The 20120-nt window shown below is 42.0% G+C and overlaps 2 protein-coding genes across 2 annotated transcripts in view; both read left to right on the forward strand.

The window, feature by feature from the left end:
- pcnx1 (pecanex 1) overlaps positions 1–11073 on the forward strand; it is a gene marked incomplete in the record, with an annotated part of 37723 nt that extends 26650 nt beyond the window's left edge. The window contains 21 exon segments of the mRNA XM_014337352.2: positions 42–133; positions 2649–2758; positions 3089–3194; positions 3310–3402; positions 3573–3723; positions 3843–3984; positions 4108–4285; positions 4440–4548; positions 4730–4859; positions 4944–5002; positions 5179–5394; positions 7091–7344; positions 7432–7662; positions 8076–8176; positions 8436–8586; positions 8687–8917; positions 9015–9289; positions 9389–9567; positions 9649–10079; positions 10282–10422; positions 10702–11073. Of these exon segments, the coding sequence (XP_014192838.1) occupies positions 42–133; positions 2649–2758; positions 3089–3194; positions 3310–3402; positions 3573–3723; positions 3843–3984; positions 4108–4285; positions 4440–4548; positions 4730–4859; positions 4944–5002; positions 5179–5394; positions 7091–7344; positions 7432–7662; positions 8076–8176; positions 8436–8586; positions 8687–8917; positions 9015–9289; positions 9389–9567; positions 9649–10079; positions 10282–10422; positions 10702–10842 (3521 nt within the window).
- A 2620-nt stretch (positions 11074–13693) lies between these two features.
- Positions 13694–20120, forward strand: part of lgmn (legumain) — an 8090-nt gene continuing 1663 nt past the window's right edge. Inside the window, exons 1-12 of the mRNA XM_042225626.1 lie at positions 13694–13832; positions 14099–14267; positions 14470–14567; positions 16850–16931; positions 17052–17134; positions 17253–17328; positions 17791–17853; positions 17978–18044; positions 18628–18746; positions 19256–19345; positions 19548–19751; positions 19860–20030. Coding sequence (XP_042081560.1) covers positions 14121–14267; positions 14470–14567; positions 16850–16931; positions 17052–17134; positions 17253–17328; positions 17791–17853; positions 17978–18044; positions 18628–18746; positions 19256–19345; positions 19548–19751; positions 19860–20030 — 1200 coding nt within the window. The 5' untranslated portion in view covers positions 13694–13832; positions 14099–14120. The remainder of the gene's footprint in view (positions 13833–14098; positions 14268–14469; positions 14568–16849; positions 16932–17051; positions 17135–17252; positions 17329–17790; positions 17854–17977; positions 18045–18627; positions 18747–19255; positions 19346–19547; positions 19752–19859; positions 20031–20120) is intronic.

Raw genomic sequence — 20120 nt, forward strand, 5'->3', positions numbered from 1 at the left:
GAGTGCTCTCATTGCTGGCATCCTCCCTGTTCCCTTTGCAGCCTCTACAAGCCTTCTGTCAGCACTGTACAGCATCCTGCGCAGCATCGTCACTGTCGCTCTGCTTTACGGCTTCTGCTACGGAGCTCTGAAGGTGAGCGCAAACAATGCCTAATAACGACTAAACACAAAGTGCAAGTGACACTCAAGGAGGAGCGTATTCTTGATCTATAATGTTAAAAATACAAAAAAAAAACGTATTTTGTTGAGGTGGTGACAATAAATGGAAAAAATAAGAAGTACCTGATTCTTGTTCTTGGCGTTTGAGGAGAACATGAATGATTGTGTCGAATTTCAATCCAACTAGTTGTTGTCAACATCACTCGACACTAAAAACTGTGAAGCTCAGTTTGCAGTAGAGAACTTATTGTGGAATCGCCAGGATACACTACTTGTTATTTATTGTCCTAATTCATTATCCTTTAATTCTCCATGTCTCCTCGCTTCCCTCACTTGCTTCTCATCCTCCAGTGAGGATGGGAGAGAGATGTGATGAAGATACACAACCATCCATCCATCTATCCATCCATCCTCATCCGCTTTATCCGAGGCCGGGTCGCGGATAAAGAATTGTTGTTTTTGTTTTTTTTAAATTTCTTACTATGTGCTATTATTTTAATTTCATGTTTTTTTCTTTATAGAATAAGCAAAGAGGCCCAGACCTCCCTCTCCCCAGCCACCTCCTCCAGCTTATCTGGGGGAACACCAAGGCGTTCCCAGGCCAGCCGAGAGATATAATCTCTCCAGCGTGTCCTGGGTCTTCCCCGGGGCCTCCTCCCAGTGGGACATGCCTGGAACACCTCACCCAGGAGGCGCCCAGGGGGCATCCTTGTCAGATGTCCGAACCACCTCAGCTGGCTCCTTTTGACGTGGAGCAGCAGCGGCTCTGAGCCCCTCCCGGATGGCCGAACTTCTCACCCTATCTCTAAGGGAGAGGCCAGCCACCCCAGTTCATGACCATAGGTGAGGGTAGGGACGTAGATCGACCGGTAAATTGAGAGCTTCGCTTTTACACTCAGCTCCCTCTTTACCACAACGGACCGGTGCAGCGTCCGCATTACTGCAGCCGCAGCCCCAATCCGTCTGTCGATCTCCGGCTCCCTTCTCCCATCACTCGCGAACAAGACCCCGAGATACTTGAACTCCTCCACTTGGGGCAGGAACTCATCCCCGACCCGGAGTGGGCACTCCACCCTTTTCCGGCTGAGAACCATGGCCTCAGATTTGGAGGTGCTGATCCTCATTCCCGCTGCTTCACACTCAGCTGCGAACCGTTCCAGTGTGAGCTGGAGGCCCTCAGAACCACATCATCTGCAAAAATCAGAGATGAGATTCTAAGGCCACCAAAGCGAAAGCCCTCCGCCACTTGGCTGCGCCTAGAAATCCTGTCTATAAAAATTATGAACAGAACCGGAGACAAAGGGCAGCCCTGGCGGAGCCCATCACCCACCGGGAACGAGTCCGACTTATTGCCGGCAATGCGAACCAAGCTCTTGCAACGGTTGTATAGGGATCGAATGGCCCGTAGCAATGGGCCAGACACCCCATACTCCCGCAACACCTCCCACAGGACACCCCGAGGGACACGGTCGAATGCCTTCTCCAAGTCCACAAAACACATGTAGACTGGTTGGGCAAACTCCCATGCACCCTCAAGTATCCTCGAGAGGATAAAGAGCTGGTCCAGTGTTCCGCGACCACGACGAAAACCGCATTGTTCCTCCTGTATCCGAGGTTCGACTAGCGGACGAACTCTCCTTTCCAGCACCCTGGCATAGACTTTCCCAGGGAGGCTGAGGAGTGTGATCCCCCTGTAGTTGGAACACACCCTTCGGTCCCCCTTCTTAAAGATGGGGACCACCACCCCGGATACACAACCATAGTTGAGAAATTCTTGCTCGTATAGCATCAGCTTTAATCGTTGTATTGATGTTTTGCACATCTGAATTACCTTTAAAACTGACAAGTACAAATGTCCTTAACATATTTTTTCCTAACAAGGCCTTTATTCACATATATAAGTAAAGCATCATTACTGTACAGTATACCTAACTACATAAAGGTGTGGGTGTTAAATATAAAAATAAAAACAAGACTAACTGTTGCTTTCCGTAATGCCAAACCACATTACAAACGTGTTAGATTTAACACATGAAACAAGAAAGTATATTAAACAGAATCTCCCGATGTCGCTATGTTCTGTCATACTGGCTGCTGGCCTTTATCCATAGCACTACAAAGTAAGCCTCGTGGGAATAAGCTGTGTCACATGTGGAAGAGCAACATTTAAAATTATGCAGATGTAGCCTATGCCACACATAGGCTACATTTGTTCTTGCTCACTCCTAGCTCCTCCAGAAGCCTCTTCTCTATGTTCTTTTTAATTTGCTAAAAGATCTGTCATAATGTTGGAGGAAGAGATTTGTGGGTCATGGCAGGATAGAGGATACACAGAACCATAATTTAGCATATTGAAAAGAAGCTATTGTCAGGATTCGTCTTGGAATGTTTCATGGTAGTCCATCCAGTAGTTTTGGAAACATCAGGCATACCAGCAACATAAGGTCAGACACCCAGAAGTGTGTTAAATCCTTGATACTGTGTTTCAGGAGACCTGGGAGCCTCATCACATCCCTGTGCTATTTTCTGTATTCTGTGGCCTCTTGGTGGCAGTGTCTTACCACTTGAGCCGGCAGAGCAGTGACCCCTCTGTCCTCCTGTAAGTTTACAGACATGCACCACAGCTTTGATTTGTATTAAAGCAAAATTCACATATTACATGATTTTTAAAACCAAAACTGGTCCTAATGGTTGGATGGGTGAAAATAACTTATCTGGTTAAGAGTTATGTGTGAACTTTCTACTCAAACATATTCTGTGGATTATCTTAGATATGGATTTCCTGAAATCAGTTCAAATAGCTTAACACTGCTTCACCAAATAGTTGTGTTAACAGATGTTGACTCTGCGATCCTTCTGATTGTATAATCCCTCACAGGAGGTTGATGGCCTTCAAACTGGTAATATTTTTGGTCTCTCTGATTTACAGCTCACTGGTACAGTCCAAGATTTTACCCAATTTAAGAGACAAAAATCCAGAAGACCCCCTGTCAGAGGTCCAGGACCCTCTGCCAGAGAAACTTAGGTCTTCAGTGGTGAGTATACATCAATTTTAGTTGTTAAAATTGTTGCACAGTTCTAATTTTCAGTCTAAAATAGTTTTTTTTTTGTTTCTTTGATCCCTTAAGTGTTTCTTTTCAAATGTTTTAGAATGAGCGTTTGCAGTCCGACCTGATCGTCTGTGTGGTCATTGCTGTCCTTTACTTCGCCATCCACGTTAGCACAGTATTCATAGCGCTGCAGGTACAGTCATTTCTTTGGTTTTGAATACAGAAAATCAAATGTAATGTGTGCTGTATTGTTACATTACATATTCTTTTAACACTCATGATGATCTAGTCAGTTATTTTTTCTTGTTCTTAAAACCAGCAAACACAAACTGTAAGCATTATTGCATCTCTGTGTTCCCGCAGCCTTTCCTCAGTTATGTCCTGTATGCTCTGCTGGGGACGGTGGGGTTGCTCACCCACTACCTGCTGCCTCAAGTTCGCAAGCAGCTACCCTGGTACTGCTTCTCTCACCCTCTTTTAAAAAACAAGGAGTACTACCAGTTTGAAGTCAGGGGTAAGTACAGTGAATTTGAGTCACATGGGGGGAATCAGAAAAATAATTTTTATTTAGTCTTCTTTTTTTCTTTCTTCATTTTCTTCATCATCTCAAATGCTCTTCCTCTCTTTTGTCAGATGCAGCACATGTAATGTGGTTTGAAAAGCTGCACGTGTGGCTGCTGTTTGTGGAAAAGAACGTTCTCTATCCACTCGTTATTCTCAACGAGCTCAGCGGCAGCGCCAGAGAGCTGGCCAGCCCGAAAAGACTCGACACCGAGTGAGGACTCCGTTGTTTCTCTTTGTGACTCTTTCTCTGATTTCTATCAGCTTTTTAGAGTGATGCAAGTTTGAATGCGTGGTACTTAAACAAAACAAAAAATGTTCTTTGCTGTTGCTCCAGAATCGGCGCACTGATGATCACAGTGGCAGGCCTGAAACTGCTTCGCTCCTGCTACAGCAGTCCTACCTACCAGTATGTGACGATCCTCTTCACTGTCCTCTTCTTCACCTTTGACTACCGTCAACTGTCGGAGACGCTGTTGCTTGACCTCTTCCTGATGTCTATCATTTTCAGCAAGGTGAGAGAAATGTATTTAAATTATTTGAGTGAATATTCTGATTAACTGCAAGACACATGCATACATATCATATCACAGGTGGATGATTCATATTACTGGTTTCTTGACTGTTTCTTTCTGGGGGGGGGGGTTTGTTTTGTTTTGTTTTTTTAAGATGTGGGAGCTGTTCTATAAGCTGCACTTTGTTTACACCTACATCGCCCCCTGGCAGATCACGTGGGGTTCAGCCTTCCACGCCTTTGCTCAGCCCTTTGCCGTGCCTCGTATCCTTTCACTGCTGTCTCTTATCACAGCATACTATAGACTGAGTCAGCAGTTTCTTATGTTGGTCTGCAGCACTGCAGTAAATTCTTCCTGTTATAACATGTTAAGTGTTTTGTTTTTTGAGGCTGTAGTTTTTCTTGTAGCAAGTTGTCAAATGACCTTGACCTGAGGCCTCATCAGACTCTGCCATGCTGTTTGTCCAGGCTGTAGTGTCAGCAATCTTCTCCACCCCCCTCAATCCCTTTCTGGGCAGTGCCATTTTCATCACTTCTTATGTCCGTCCTGTCAAGTTCTGGGAGAGAGACTACAAGTGAAGAGTTTTTTTGTTTTTAAACATTTTTCTGACACTTTCTTGCACTTCTAAAATGTGTTGCTCTTTTCCGTTTTCTTGCAGCACTAAAAGAGTGGATCACTCAAACACTCGACTGGCCTCTCAGTTGGACAGAAATCCAGGTGACGACATGTCTTTTGGTTAAAACTGTAACCAGAGAATTGCTTGCTTAAATGTTGATATTTAATTGGGGCAGACTTAAATCCTCATTGTGTCCTAGTGATCACACTGGTTACACAATAAAGCAGTGACGTGTGATTTATTAATGTACTTTACTCCTTCCTTCATCTGTCCTCAGGCTCTGACGACAACAATTTGAACTCCATCTTCTATGAGCACCTGACCCGCTCCCTGCAGCACAGCCTCTGTGGAGACCTCCTCTTGGGCCGCTGGGGAAACTTCAGCACCGGGGACTGTTTCATTTTGGCTTCTGACTACCTGAACGCGTTGGTGCACCTCATAGAAATTGGTAACGGCCTTGTTACCTTTCAGCTTCGAGGGCTGGAGTTCAGAGGTGAGGAGATCCATTTGTAAAAAGTGTTGAACCAGCTGTTGCAGGAATTCAGTCACTAATTAATGACAATTAATTATTAACAAATGCGTTGTAGTGCAAGAACTGAAGGTTAAAAGAAATTCAGAAAACAGGTGTTTCACTACAGCTAATATGATTAGTCTTATTTGTTTCCAAGTAGAATCCCAAGTGACTAAAATATTATAAACAATCTTCAAACGTAACCTTATTTGGGTCTTGTCAACCTAACCAAGATCATGTAGTCTAACGTTTTGTAAGTGTTTGTAAAAATGTATTTTATGACTTTTTAGTGTACCTCATTAAACATTATTTTCAAGTGTCAGGTCAGACCCGTGGCCCATATCACATCTCTCCTTTTACTCTTCACACTAAACAGGCTGTATGTATCGTTCAGTTAGTTTTAGAGCTTGGACAGCTGTGTCAACATATTCTTTATATTCTTTGTATAATTATTATTTTGTCTGGTCTGACCTCTGTTATTTACAAGATTTTTATATTTCCACATGAACAAAAGTATTGTCCCACACCTCTTAATCTTATAATTCAGGCCTTTTCAGTCCCATGGCCATAAGTGTATAATATTAAGCACCTAGCCATCTGTCTTAACAAACGTTTGTGGGTCATTCTAAAGAACTCACTGGTTTCAAGTATGGTACTGTAGAAGGACGTCACTGCTGCAGCAAATCATTTTGTGAAAGTTCTTCCCTCCTGGATTTTCTACAATCAACTGTAAGTGTATTATTGCAAAGGGGAACCGTGCAAGAACCACAGCAACTCAGCCATGAATTGATGACATGAAGTTACAGGGTGGGGTCGCTGAGGCATGTAATGTGTAAAAGTTGCAAACGCTGTGCTGACTCAGTAACTGCAGAGCTCCAAACCTCCTCTTCCATTACAATCAGCATGAAAACTGTGGACAAGGAGCTTCACGACATGAGTTTCCAAGGCCAAACACCTCCTGTAGGAGTAATGTGTAGGTGGCCCAGTATGTTTGTCCATGTAGTGTAGCAGCACAAAGTTAACTTTAAAATTGTGAAGCCAGTTCCCATCGTAGATCTGCCATAGAGCAAAATAAATGTGACACGTATTGGTTTTCAAGTGTGTTTGGCATTTCATAGATCTCCAGTTTCAATCTCCATTCATATTTGTGCACTTGTTTTGTTTTTTGTTTCTTTTCTTTTTTAAGGAGGTCAAACTAAACCCTAAGAATTATTTACAAGTACTACTTGAGATATTTCATCAAAGTGGCATTCCACTGTATTTGTTTAGTCATTCTTATCTCCTTCCCAAACACACCTGGTCGTGCTTTATCATCAGCGTGACTTTGTTTTATTCAGCCTGAAGCTTTGTGCTGCAAATAAACCTGCTGAAACATTAGCTGAGAACATGTGACAGAGTAAACATTTTATAGAATTGGAGGCACACCCCAAAGCATGACACTCATCACCAGTTTCTGTCAGCAGCTTTGTGTTTATTACAGAGCATCTTCCTTCTGTCGGTTTATTGGATTAAAGCTCCAATGATAAAGTGATTAATCAACGAGTTAGTTAACAGAAAATTATAGGTTGAACTATTAATGATAATCACGATTCTCTCACTCGTTGCACTTTACCGGACTGAACTGGAACGGACCTGTGTCCCACACAGCATCAATAACATGCTGACTTTTCCTCCACAGGAACTTACTGCCAACAGAGGGAAGTCGAAGCCATCACTGAAGGGGTGGAGGAAGATGAGGGCTGCTGCTGCTGCGAGCCAGGCCATCTCCCTCACATCCTATCCTTTAATGCTGCCTTTGGGCAGCGCTGGCTGGCGTGGGAGGTGCTGGTCACCAAATATGTTCTGGAGGGCTACAGCATCACTGATAACAGCGCTGCCTCCATGCTGCAGGTGTTCGATCTACGCCGCATCCTCACCACCTACTATGTCAAGGTTTGTGGGATGACACGAGAGAAGAATGTTTTAGTGCAGTGTGGGATTTCTAAAAGTTCTAAATGCATCATCCCTTTCTGTGCTCAGGGTATCATCTACTATGTAGTTGCTTCTCCTAAACTGGAGGAATGGCTGGCTAATGAGACCATGAAAGATGGCCTGCGGGGATGTGGAGAGAGGAACTATGTCGATCTGGATCCCACTTTCAATCCCAACATTGATGAGGACTATGACCACCGGCTTGCGGGCATCTCCAGGGACAGTTTCTGTGGTGTCTATCTGGGCTGGATCCAGTACTGCAACTCCCGAAGGGCCAAGGTAATAAGGCCTTCAATTCTGCTTGTGGAACAGTTATTGTCCCCCAAATTGCAGCAGGCTATTGGTCTTTTTTTCCCCCAGCTGTACAAGCAAAGCATATTTCATTGCATTGTCACAATAAATTAAAAAATATTCTAATAGCATGACAGTGGCAACTTAAGATCTTCAAAGACTTTAAATCCCTTGAGCAGTTTGATTTTAATCACTCTTTAAAAAGTCATTGCATCTTGTTACTGCCCAAAGGGGTCCTGTATTTGCGTCAGTTGTTGTCAGATGATATGGGGGGTTGTTTGTTTTTGTTGTTTTTTTTAAATAAAAAACTAGGTGGGGGATCACAGAGACATGTTGAAAATATCTGTATTTGGAGAGAAAAGCTGCCCTCTGAAATCTTTCATGTTTTGCTCTGATTGTAGCCACTGGACAGTGAGAAAGACTCGCCTCTGGTGCTGCTCTGCTTTGGACTGTGCGTGCTGGGAAGGAGAGCTCTGGGAACTGCAGCCCATCATATGTCCAGGTTATTTAGTAATTGTTATTGTATTGTGAGTGAAGGAGTTCAAATGTGTCATGAACTGAGAGTAAACAGTAACAGGAGGTTGACTTGTTGTGACAATTGTTCCTGTAGTTTTCCTGTTTAGCTTTCAAAAGCACGTCTTTCTAAGCATAAATGCACTCATTGTCTTTTCCTATTTTCTCTCTGTCTGTGTGAGCCAGATAAAGAGTACCGACTAATCTTTTTTTTTTCCTTCTTCTTCTTCTTCTTCTTTTCATCACAGCAATCTGGAGTCTTTCCTTTATGGACTTCATGCTCTTTTTAAAGGAGATTTTCGCATCTCTTCAGTGCGAGATGAGTGGATCTTTGCAGACATGGAACTGCTCAGGAAAGTTGTGGTGCCTGGTATCCGAATGTCTCTCAAACTACACCAGGTGAGACCCTGGATGTGGCCCCACTGAGCCCCCCACTGAGACAAAAACTGTCCTAAACCCTATACTCAACTTTTTTTTCTCAACTTTTTTTTCCCCCCAGGACCACTTCACGTCCCCCGACGAGTACGATGAGCCAGCAGTTCTTTTCGAGGCCATCTCCTCTCACCAGCAGAACCTGGTCATCGCTCACGAGGGGGACCCTGCCTGGAGGAGTGCCGTTCTGTCAAACGCCCCGTCGCTTCTAGCTCTGCGCCACGTCCTGGACGAAGGAACCAACGAGTATAAAATTATAATGCTCAATAGGCGATACCTCAGCTTCCGGGTTATCAAGGTGGGTCTGCAACAGAGTCAACAGACTGCACAGAACGGTTTAATGATACTCACTCTAAGCCGGGTTATGTAATGCAAACTTGTGCATTTTGCTGCAGGTAAATAAAGAATGTGTCCGAGGACTTTGGGCAGGGCAGCAGCAGGAGTTGGTGTTCCTGAGAAATAGAAATCCAGAGCGTGGGAGCATCCAGAACGCCAAGCAGGCTCTGCGTAACATGATCAACTCTTCTTGCGACCAGCCTATTGGATATCCAATCTACGTATCCCCGCTGACAACCTCCTACTGCAACTCACACCCGCAGCTCGGACACATCCTGGGAGGTCCCATCAGCATCGGAAACATCCGCAACTTTATTGTCAGCACCTGGCACAGGTTTGCTGGATTTCCTATTCTGTTGTTCTTCTCTGTTGAGTATTTCTTCTGTATATTTTGGATCTGCGTTGAGATTAATGTGAAGATTTCTCTTGTCAGATTACGGAAAGGTTGTGGTGCAGGCTGTAATAGTGGCGGAAATATCGAGGATTCAGATGCAGGGGGTTTGTCCTGCGGCAGTGGGAATGGGACAGGTGGCGACTCTCAGCAGAGCTCAATATCTCAGGGGGGCACCTCAGGACCTCCCCCTCCTCACTCATACCAGCCACACACTCTGGGTGAGAACTACTGCTCCTCTGTCACATTTTGCCTTTAACAGCATAGCATGAAAACTAACCAATTCTCCCCTTTGTGTCCAGGCACCAGTCAAAGTTCCCAGTCGGTTCAGTCGGGTTTGGTGCGGCACTCTCCCGCCCGGGCCTCCGTGGCGAGCCATTCGTCATCATACCGCTATGGCAGCAGCCGCCACTCCTCGCTTCGCACCTCCACCACCGGCCTGGAGCCCTGTCGACGTTCCTCTACCAGCCAGCTGTCTCTACGCACGCTCCCTACATCTCTGCAGCTCCGGCTGGGCTCCACCTCTGATCCCGCTGGCCCTTCGGCCTCCCTCTCCAGCCACAGCATACCTCCCTGCAAACGCCACACACTGGTAGGCCTACTGGGCAACGATGGCCTCTGCAACACCATGACAGACCCCCTCAGCCAGCACCATCACCATCATCAACACCTACAGCAACACAACCCCACTGTCTCCACAGTACGGAGAGATGACATCTCCTACAGAGTGCAGGTTTGTAAATACTCTGTTCTGTGTATCCACAGCAGCAAAAAAAGTCCTGATATAACTATTTTTATTTTTTATTGTTCTCCACTTTATCCTTTGTGTGTTTGTTTGTGCGTGCAGTGTCAGTGATTTCTTTCTAGTAAAAGCCCTCAGTTCCTTTGTGGTTACATAAGTTTTTACACCCTGTCGGTCCGTGTCTTCACCTCAGATTGTGGACGTGAGTCTGGTGCTGGAGAACATTAACTTATCGAAGCGGAAAGAACTGCAGTGGCCAGACGAAACCATGAGACTGAGAGCAGGAAGGACCTGCTGGAGAGACTGGAGCCCTTTAGAGGGCATGGAAGGGCATGTAAGTGTGTTCTCACAGATGTTACCAAATCAGCACCTTTACTTATCTTCACACGCAGATGAAGTAAACTCTAGGTCATGTAAATATGTTGCTATAGTTTGCCTCATACACTCATTTTACACACCCACTCACCTCTGGTGCTATAAATGTGATTTAGCTGTTATTATCATGCTTGCACATGCCCTATTTTTTTGCCCTGTAACACCCTTTCTGACCTACTTGTTCTGTCATAAATGCTTCATAAATTTTATTGGATGTTTCTTCTATTGCCCCCTGCAGGTGATTCACCGGTGGGTGCCTTGTAGCCGAGACCCAGCAAATCGCTCCCATATAGACAAAACCATCCTGCTGGTACAGGTGGAAGATAAGCTAGTGCCCATTATTGAGACTGGGGTCATTGAGTTGGGTGCAGAGGTTTGAGGATAAGCAAGCACACAAACACAAACAGACACTTGCACGCACACATATACCCCTGCGCCCTTGCGTGGAGATGAAGTCAGACCTTCTTCTGGCTTTTAACAGGAGGCTGGAGACAAACAGGAAATGGGAGCTCTCCCCCCTCCCCCGTTCCTTACTGCTGAGGGGGAAAGGAAGCCAGGGAAATGTGCAAGCACAGGCAGAGTATACATTTATCCAATGCTTTCATCGACACTCACATCCACAATATCTGCCTTGCTTTGCGTCTCAGAAATGCTGCATGACAGTAAACAACCCTTAAGTTAGTTCTTGCTACTGGTAATTAATTTCTATGCATTTCCTTTTCTTTTTTTCTTTTGGAAATCCTGACAGAGCTGAGTGTAAGGAGCTCGTGGAGCTCTTTCTTCTTTCTTGTTTGTCCCCTATTTGCCAAATAAGTTTATTGAATATCTGCTATGGATTCATACATGTGAAATCCTTATGTTTTTTATTTTTTGTTTTTTGCTGCCAAGACTACAAAGAAAGTTGTGGTGCAGAACTGACAGAAGTCAGAGACTCGATGTTGTCCTCAACACCCTCTGTTTCATTGTTGTCATTCCGTTTGGATTAGTTTGAAATTTGCAAGATTAATTTACGCCTAAGAAAAAAAGAACTTGCACTATATATATTTTTTAATTTACAGTGATGGACTACAATCTTTAGATAAATTCACATTTTATTTATTACAGATTCTGAATGGCCATGGTTACAGATGCCTTGGGAATGGAAAGAAAAATGCAATCATTATTCTGTTTTTGGCCATTTTTATTTTAATATTTTATGTTTGATAAACTTGAAAATAACTTTTTACTGTATATGATTATATCTATATCTATATATATTTACACAAATATATATATATATAATGTCAATGTATAAAAGATTTTGTTTTCAATATTTATTACTGTGAATACGGTATTTACACTTTGTTACATCTTTTCTTTTTTTTTTCATTTTGGGACAAAGATTAATGTACAAAGGACCATTGGTTGAAAATGAGATGCCGCAATTTCAGTGGACTGTTTCTCTATTTAACTTAATTCTTTTCTATATGGAGAAATAAAAGTTTGATTTATTGCTGTCTTTGATACTCTGAATGATTTTATTCATGAGTTTATTTTCAAAAGAACAACCTAAACAACTTTATCATTAAAGTAGCTCTCTTCTGCTTTTCTAATTGTTCTGTGCCATGCAAAAGTTTCAACCCACCAATCATATCTTTTATATTTTGTTTCCAAGGAGAGAGACTTTCTTATATAAGTTTTTCATTTGGACATTGGCTGCTTTTTCACTCTGTGAAACTCCCTCATTATTTTCAGTCCAGTCCTTGTTCTTGACCATTTTCAGATCAGTATTTTACATAAATCATTCAAGCATAAAAATGGCACCTAATTTAAAGGCTGAAACTAGTCTTGTTTACAAATAACGGACATCTTGACAAAGAACCAATTTTAAATTCTGTCTTTGTACACTTTGAGACTGTCAGCCTGTCACAAAAGCAGATTTTATTCCCATTTCTTTACCTGAATCTATGAAAATTGCCAAAGGAAATGCAGTTGGACAAAGATAAAATAGTGTTTTTGCACCAACAAGGTGATTTCCAAAAACCTGTTTGCTTACAATTAGCATATTTTATGGTGTACAGTTCATTTAAAAAAAATCAAAGAAAATTGCCAGCTCTTCCTTTACCTACAGTCTTAAAAAATATATTTGCAGCAGATGAACAGTGTCAGAAAGTGATGTCTTTAATAAATGGGGGTGGGGGGGTTATCCAGCAAAGATCTAACACAGGCCCTGAGAGAGAGCTCTTCTGTTTATTCAGTTCACGGAAGCCTCATCAATAGAAGGATGGCTGTCAAGGAGCCATTCTTAAGGCACAGGCAGACAAGGCTGTGGTATGCCAAATTAAACAAGAACTAAACTGAAAATCAGTGGGAACAGGTGCTGTGGAGCGATGTCATACACTGACATCCTTAGAGTCCAAACCTCAACATTACTGGAGCAGTGTGGTATCATCTAGGCAGCAACATCAAAAGAAGAGCTTTGAATTAATTCATTATATCAGTCCTGGCGTTCCATATTCAAGTTGCCTGGATAACTATTCCTGAATACTACTTAAAAGAAATTACAATAAGAGAGCTCTGGTTGTTGAAGAACAAAGGTGGTCATAGGAAATATTTGAAGCTTGATAGAATTGTATGGGCTAAAATCATTCTTTCAGAAAGTTGTTTTTTTTTCTTCTTCTTCTTCATTTGGATCTCTGATGTTAAAGAGCGGTGATTTCACTAATTTGATAATGTTAAGGGCACAGCTTTAACTGTGAAAACAAGCCCACCTACCTGCTCTTCCAACCTTAATGACGGGCTGCAACAAGCCCGAGTCTAACATTATACCCCATATATGGAAAATATGGGGTAAAATTCCCACTTTTAAGCAGAAGCTGAGCAGTCATAATTGTGTCAGTAAGCATAAAATCAAACTTGTGATCAGCACGTGGATTGAATTTTATATTTATGGTTTTGCTGTAGTATATAAAAGGGTGATTAAAATGAAGTGAAAGAGATAGTAACCACAGAGAGAAAATGGGACAAAGAAGTAGAGGTGATCATTCAAAAGGAAACACAAAATTACCTCAAAACCAAATTAAAATATAATAAAAAATAATAACAAAAACCGATGTCCAAGGAGATTATGGTGTTTTGAAATTACATCCAAAACATAAATGCATTTATGCTTGTGTTATAGCCTTATAAAATAATAGTGTCACATGACGGAGAGCTGTTACCTTACTCACATGATTAGTGAGCCCCGCCCCAGAGCACTCTGATTGGCTCCCGTAGAAAACGATGCCAACTGTTTTGCCCCCCGACATTAAATATAACTGTGGAGTGCCGCTGAGGATTTGCGTGTAGTCGGTTGTTGCCCCCTTCCTTGTCTAACAACGCAAAGAAAAGGTAATAAAATATGTTTTTGTCTTCCTTTAAAACTTCTAGGACTGAGCGGTGTGTCTTAATAGCTTTAACTCACTCCGAGTGTTTTTTAAAAGTCCATGTTTTGCGAAGCTTGTTGTGCTACTGATGGCTAGTTAGCTTCCCAGAATTATCAGGTGATATCAGGTGTTTTTATTTTTTTCAGTTTTCCGTGTTTGTTGCCACCTCGGTAAACATAGCTGAAATCTAGAAGAGGATCTGAATATTTTTCCCTACTGTCATCCATCCAGGAATCCCACAGAAAGCGAGAAGATGTGTCGGTCCGTCCTATTCGCCCTGCTTGGCCTGACAGCCGGACTCGTTATTGGGTTTCCCACCCAGGAAGAGGAAAACAGTGGCGGAAAACACTGGGTGCTTATTGTGGCTGGCTCCAACGGCTGGTACAACTACAGGCACCAGGTGAAACTGCGACTACCGTGCGAGCTGTGCATGACTCGATAGTTTTCTCTCATGGTTTTTGATAAGCACCGCTTTAAGCTCTGATAAGCTACTTCCCCTCCCTAATGCATGTTTTCCAAGTGCTCCTCCCGCTGCTTAAAAGGCTGCATACTGTGATAATGTGGAGCTGACCTCCGAATCTTTTGCTCTCCTGCTCGCTCAGGCCGATGCTTGCCATGCCTACCAGATTGTCCACAGGAATGGCATCCCCGACGAGCAGATTGTGGTCATGATGTACGATGATTTGGCTGAAAATGAACAGTGAGTTGGCACTTTTGTTTCTCTGTTGTAGATGCTTGTTCATACTTCTTCTTTCCTTAAAATGTTTGACACAAACTCATCCTAATTTTAGTAGCTGTTGACCTTAGTAGGCTATTAACTATTAGTAAGATATAGCACACAAAAACTAAATCTTAAGCCAGAAAAGGCTGTTTGTAGGCCCTGTTACAACTGACTCAAATTCAAGAGTCTCTGCTGTCATTATGCATCCATAACAAAAGTCTAGCTTTACTATCTCACATGCTGCATTACATTTACATAACAGATAAATATACTGACACGTGTGTGTGTGTGTGTGTGTGTGTGTGTGTGTGTGTGTGTGTGTGTGTACGTGTGTGTACATACATACATACATACACACAAGAATATTGTACGTTAGCACTGAATATGAGATATTATAAACTACTTATATATGAATATGTGTAATGTATATATCTTAGGGTGGATTTGAGCAATAGGATAATGCACTTTACATGAGTTACTAAATGTATAACGTATAAATGTATCCATATATTCCTGAGGAGCATAAACATGTGGAATTGAGCAGGAGAATATATCACAGTAGGGTTATAAAGTCATTTGACAGCTATGTTCAGCAAGAAGCCTGAAATAATCTTAAAGTCTCTGTGTGAGGATAGCTTTGAAGCACCTTCAGAGTCTTTGTGGATTTCCCCTTCACTCTTTGCACAGTGAGTAGGCTAAAGATGAGCCGGAGATTGTGAGGATGCATCTATAGAAGTTGTTAAGCAGGTTTTTGGAGGAGTCTGGCTTAGGAAAGGCACTCTGTGATGGTGACTCCTAGGAACCTAAAGCTGGAGACTTTCCCCAGCTCTCTATGGTGTCAAACTGTGAATCTCCTCCCTGTAAAGACCGACTAACACTGTTTCATCAGGATCACAAAAGACAAAGACAAAAAGTAACTGCTGACAATCCAGTTGTTTGCTAAATGACCTTAAATGGCCTTCAGCTTTGGTGACTGACTGACATAAACAAACAAATCAGAGCAACCATTGTAGACACTGAACAACAGGATTTGTTTTTTAATGAATGAATTCTTGATGTTTAAAAATGCTCAGAAGATTAAATTACTCTTGGATCTACTTTTTCAAAAAATAAAAATAGTTGTATTGTCAGTCATTACTTTTTTGTCTTTGTCTTTTTTGATTCTGATGGAACATCTTTAGTCTATCTCATGGAAAACTAACAGTCTGCTGGCATCATCTTTGGAGATAATGGTGGGTTTCAGGGTTTTCGCAGGAATTTCCCAATCAGATCAAAAAGCTGCATTGGCATTCCTCCTGTCACTGTGTTGCAGGGCCCTGCATCGCTCAGAAAAACATGTTGAGTGAATGAGTCATGCTGAGAAGAGTCGCGAGGAAGGCGCTTCCATAGAAATAGTCTCGGAGTTATGTTACTGGCAGAGGAGGGGTAATGTAAGGAGATGTGTTGGTTGCGGGAATCACAATGGCAGTTACATAGTGGGACGCGATGTAAAACCCAGCATTAGCAGTGATTTGATAGAGTTGGCCTGTGCTACTTAAATTTCAGTGCCAGCCGACTTGCACATGTAGTTAGCTGTTACTTTAATTAGAGATACTTTAATATATTAGCAGCTGTTTACAACAAAGACTTTTCACTGTGTTTTGCTTGAAGTTTACCGGGCAGTCAATCGAGTCATTCTTTCAGGTTCATTTCAGACATTTAGTAAAGTTTTTGATAGAACTTTCTGATAAATGGGAGACATATGTTCCTTTTTTTTTTTTTTTTTTTTTTTTTGGTTATTTTGGATCATAACCCATGTGTAGACATGTTTATTCAAGTTGATAGGCACGATGCATGCTGAGTAATGCTGTTATTGTTAACTGTTCCCACACCTTAAAATGTTCCATGAATGTCAGTCTGCTTTGTTTTTTGAGAGACATTATGCAATATGGGATTTTTTTTTTTTTAATATCCGTGTCACGCTCTTGTATCACTGCCATTGTAATCACAGACTGAGCATCTGGTTAATAAATATCTAGCTACAGAACTGTAAAAAAGAAAGACAAACTGTACGTATCTGTGCGCAGATATGTATACCATAAGATTTCACTATAAATGTTATTCATTGATTTATTTTAACATCTGTGGTGTCATATTGTTTTGTGGCTCTGTCACCAGATGAGTGAATCATTGTTATCCATCTGTTTCCCTTTTATCTCACAAAGTGTTTTATCAGCTATTTGCACTTCCTTCTGTGTGTCTCAATCATGTTTTTCTTCCAGGAATCCTACCCCTGGGATACTGATCAATAGACCAAATGGCAGTGATGTGTACAAGGGAGTTCCTAAAGACTACATCGGGGAAGTGAGTGCTTCAGTGCATTTCTATAAAAGATCAACTGATTTCAATATTTTCCAGACGATTGTTTGAAGAGGCTTCTCTGCTGAAAGCAAACTTTGTGGGTTGATGTGTCTGTTATTGCAGGATGTTACCCCAGAAAACTTCCTGGCAGTGTTGAAGGGTGATGCCTCAAAAGTCAAAGGTGGCTCTGGAAAAGTGCTGAAGAGGTAAGTGGTTAAAAAAGACAGGAAGTAACGAGCGCGTGGCCAAACAACAATAAATCTGGTTTATATACTTTTTTTTTTTTTTTTGTCCCTGTTAACTTTGTTCTCATTTTCCTGGCAGTGGACCCAATGATCATGTGTTTGTTTACTTCACCGATCACGGAGCACCTGGTATTCTGGCATTTCCCGCCGATGAGGTGAGTACCTTTTTGTTTTTTTTTAACTTCCTGGCACTGCAACAACCACAGACAGGTTACACCAGATTCACAAAGAGCCTTATTGCTTCACAATCACTTTGATATGTCTGGGTTGGGTTTTTTTGTTTTTTTGTTTTTTGCAATTTTTGCAATTTGGTGAAATATCTAATTATTAGATGGAATATTATGAAAAGATAACAGTTGCCGCATTGAGGTCAAACACAAATGGTTAACACAATTTGAACATTAACCTTATCATTGCAATCAGCATTGTTAGTGTTTAACTTGTCAAACCAGGAAGACATCCTCACCAAGTAAACTAACCGTGTTTTGGGACCTTACATATCTCCTAATTTGCTGATAAATCAGTTTTTATGTTTGCAGTGCATGCCATCACGGTGCTCTAAGAAACAGTAGTGTATAATTGTGGTTAATGCAAATTTGTCACCTCTCTGTCTGCAGCTCCATGTTGAAGACCTTCAAGCAGCCATTACATACATGCACGACAACAAGAAATACAAAAAGGTGATGTGATGTTTGATATGTACCGTACAAGTAGCTGTAGCTACTGTGTTGTAGCTGTGCTGATGTGTAAGGTCATAACATTTGTGTTTGGTCCACACACACACACACACACACACACACATAGATGGTGTTCTACATTGAAGCATGTGAGTCCGGGTCAATGATGAACCACCTGCCTACTGACGTTGATGGTGAGTTGAACTTTATCAGCAGAATTACTTTCCTGTAAAAAAAAAAAAAAAAAAAATGATGAACCAGCATCAAGTGATGAGAGCGAAACTGATGCTGGTCTATGCTTTTGATGGCATCAGACTAGGATCATGTGATTTTTATTTTTCATGTTTTAATTTTTTTTTTTTTTTTTTAAATCAGCCGTGCGTTACGCTTCATGTTATGTTGACTAGACAGATGTCAGGTCCGTGGTTTGAGGACTTCTGCTTTTGACTTTTAGTCTTTTGTAAGAATCCATTAAATGCTGAGGTCAGCTGCCCAGCTTGTGGTCATCTTTAAGCACAGTTACTGTGTCGGACATCAAGTGATAAACAGAACCGGACCTGCACATGACATTGATCAAGATTCTTCTTTGATTGTTTTCAATGAATGTCTGTTTTTGATGTGTCCAAGTGTAAAGCAGTTACTGAAATTTGTGTTTAGATCTTCAGTTACAACCTTCAGATTTTTCTGAGGCTGTTGAACAGATTAGCGAGCGACCTTTAGATCTGCCTAGTGTAAAACTAAAGTCTCCTAACATGAGAATCTCTGTGTATTCTTCAGTGTATGCCACCACAGCAGCCAACGCTGAGGAGTCCTCTTATGCCTGCTACTATGATGAGAAACGGGACACCTACCTGGGTGACTGGTACAGCGTGAATTGGATGGAGGACTCTGATGTGGTGTGTGATTATCTTCCTCGTTTGTGTCCAAATCACAGCTTCTAATATTTATTCATTTTTGAAAAATATTTTAAAAAGAAAAATGTAATTGTTGTCTGTTATATTGTGACTCTGAACTTCAGAGTATCTTGTGTGGTGGCTTTAACACATCTTATAATGTTTAGACTTCAGGCTGCAGGGAGAGGTGCACATCGGATTATGGTGTAGATGTAGATTTAATCCAGAAACATGAATCCACTGAGAGAATGAAAAAGGAAGAAACGGTTAACATCTAAGATTGGCAGGAAAAGGAAGTGATAAACGTCTCCAAACGTAGCAGCAGAACTTTTGTCTTTAACCAGCCCCGAGTACTTTGCATAAGTGTGTAACAGTAGAACAGAAACCTGACCATGAGACAGTCAAACTGCCACACATTATTTTACGGAACGAATTCACTGACTCTTCATGTGACTGTTATTTTGGAAGCATTTTATCACATTCACGTTTTTTTTCTGTCTTTGTGCATCCAGGAGGATCTGAGAAAAGAAACATTGCTACAGCAGTTTAAGATTGTGAAGAACCACACAGACACGAGCCACGTCCAGCAGTACGGAAACAAGGTGAGAGCAAGAAGGCTGTGCAAACTGTGAACGAAATGCTTCAATGAGCACTTGTCAGTTCTAGACTAAAGAAATTTGAGGGGGAAGTAGTGTTTAGTTTAAAGTTGGAATGACTTGCAGAATGTGTTCATGTATGTGAGTGAAAAAAAAACAAAGTTTGTTTCCTCCTTCTGTTTTAACGCTTGTACATCTTTCTCTACAGACTTTGGCCCACATGAAAGTTATACAGTTTCAGGGTAATCACAAGGCAGACAGTCCAGCTCCGATGAACCTGCCACCAATTACAAACCTGGATCTGACCCCGAGCCCTGACGTTCCTCTGGCCATCCTGAAGAGGAAAATGATGGCCTCCAATGACATCAGTGTGGCACGGGGCCTGCTCATGGAGATCAGTGCCCACCTCAAGGTAAAGACTGACAAAGCTTTGTAATGTTTGTGGCAGTGTGCCAGTACACTGAAAATCCATTTGATGACAATTTACCATTAAAGAGTGTGTGAACCTTTGTCTGTGTAGCTCAGGGACATGATGGCCGACACAATGCGCAAAGTGGTCGAGAGAGTCGTCGGCAACACGTTCAAAGCCAATGACATGGTAAACAGCAGAGCTGACCTCTCCCAGCATCAGTGCTACAAGGCGGCAGTGAAGCACTTCAAACACAACTGCTTCAACTGGAGCAAACCTGAGGTAGAGCCACACACTATGAGTCTTTCAGCTCCTTTTTAACAGACCCGGGACATCCCATTGCAGTTTACAGAGTGTCTGTGATTCATATAA

This window comes from Haplochromis burtoni, unplaced genomic scaffold (genome assembly GCF_018398535.1).
Source record: "Haplochromis burtoni strain Fernald_Lab_line unplaced genomic scaffold, NCSU_Asbu1 Contig_176, whole genome shotgun sequence".
Taxonomy (NCBI): domain Eukaryota; kingdom Metazoa; phylum Chordata; class Actinopteri; order Cichliformes; family Cichlidae; genus Haplochromis; species Haplochromis burtoni.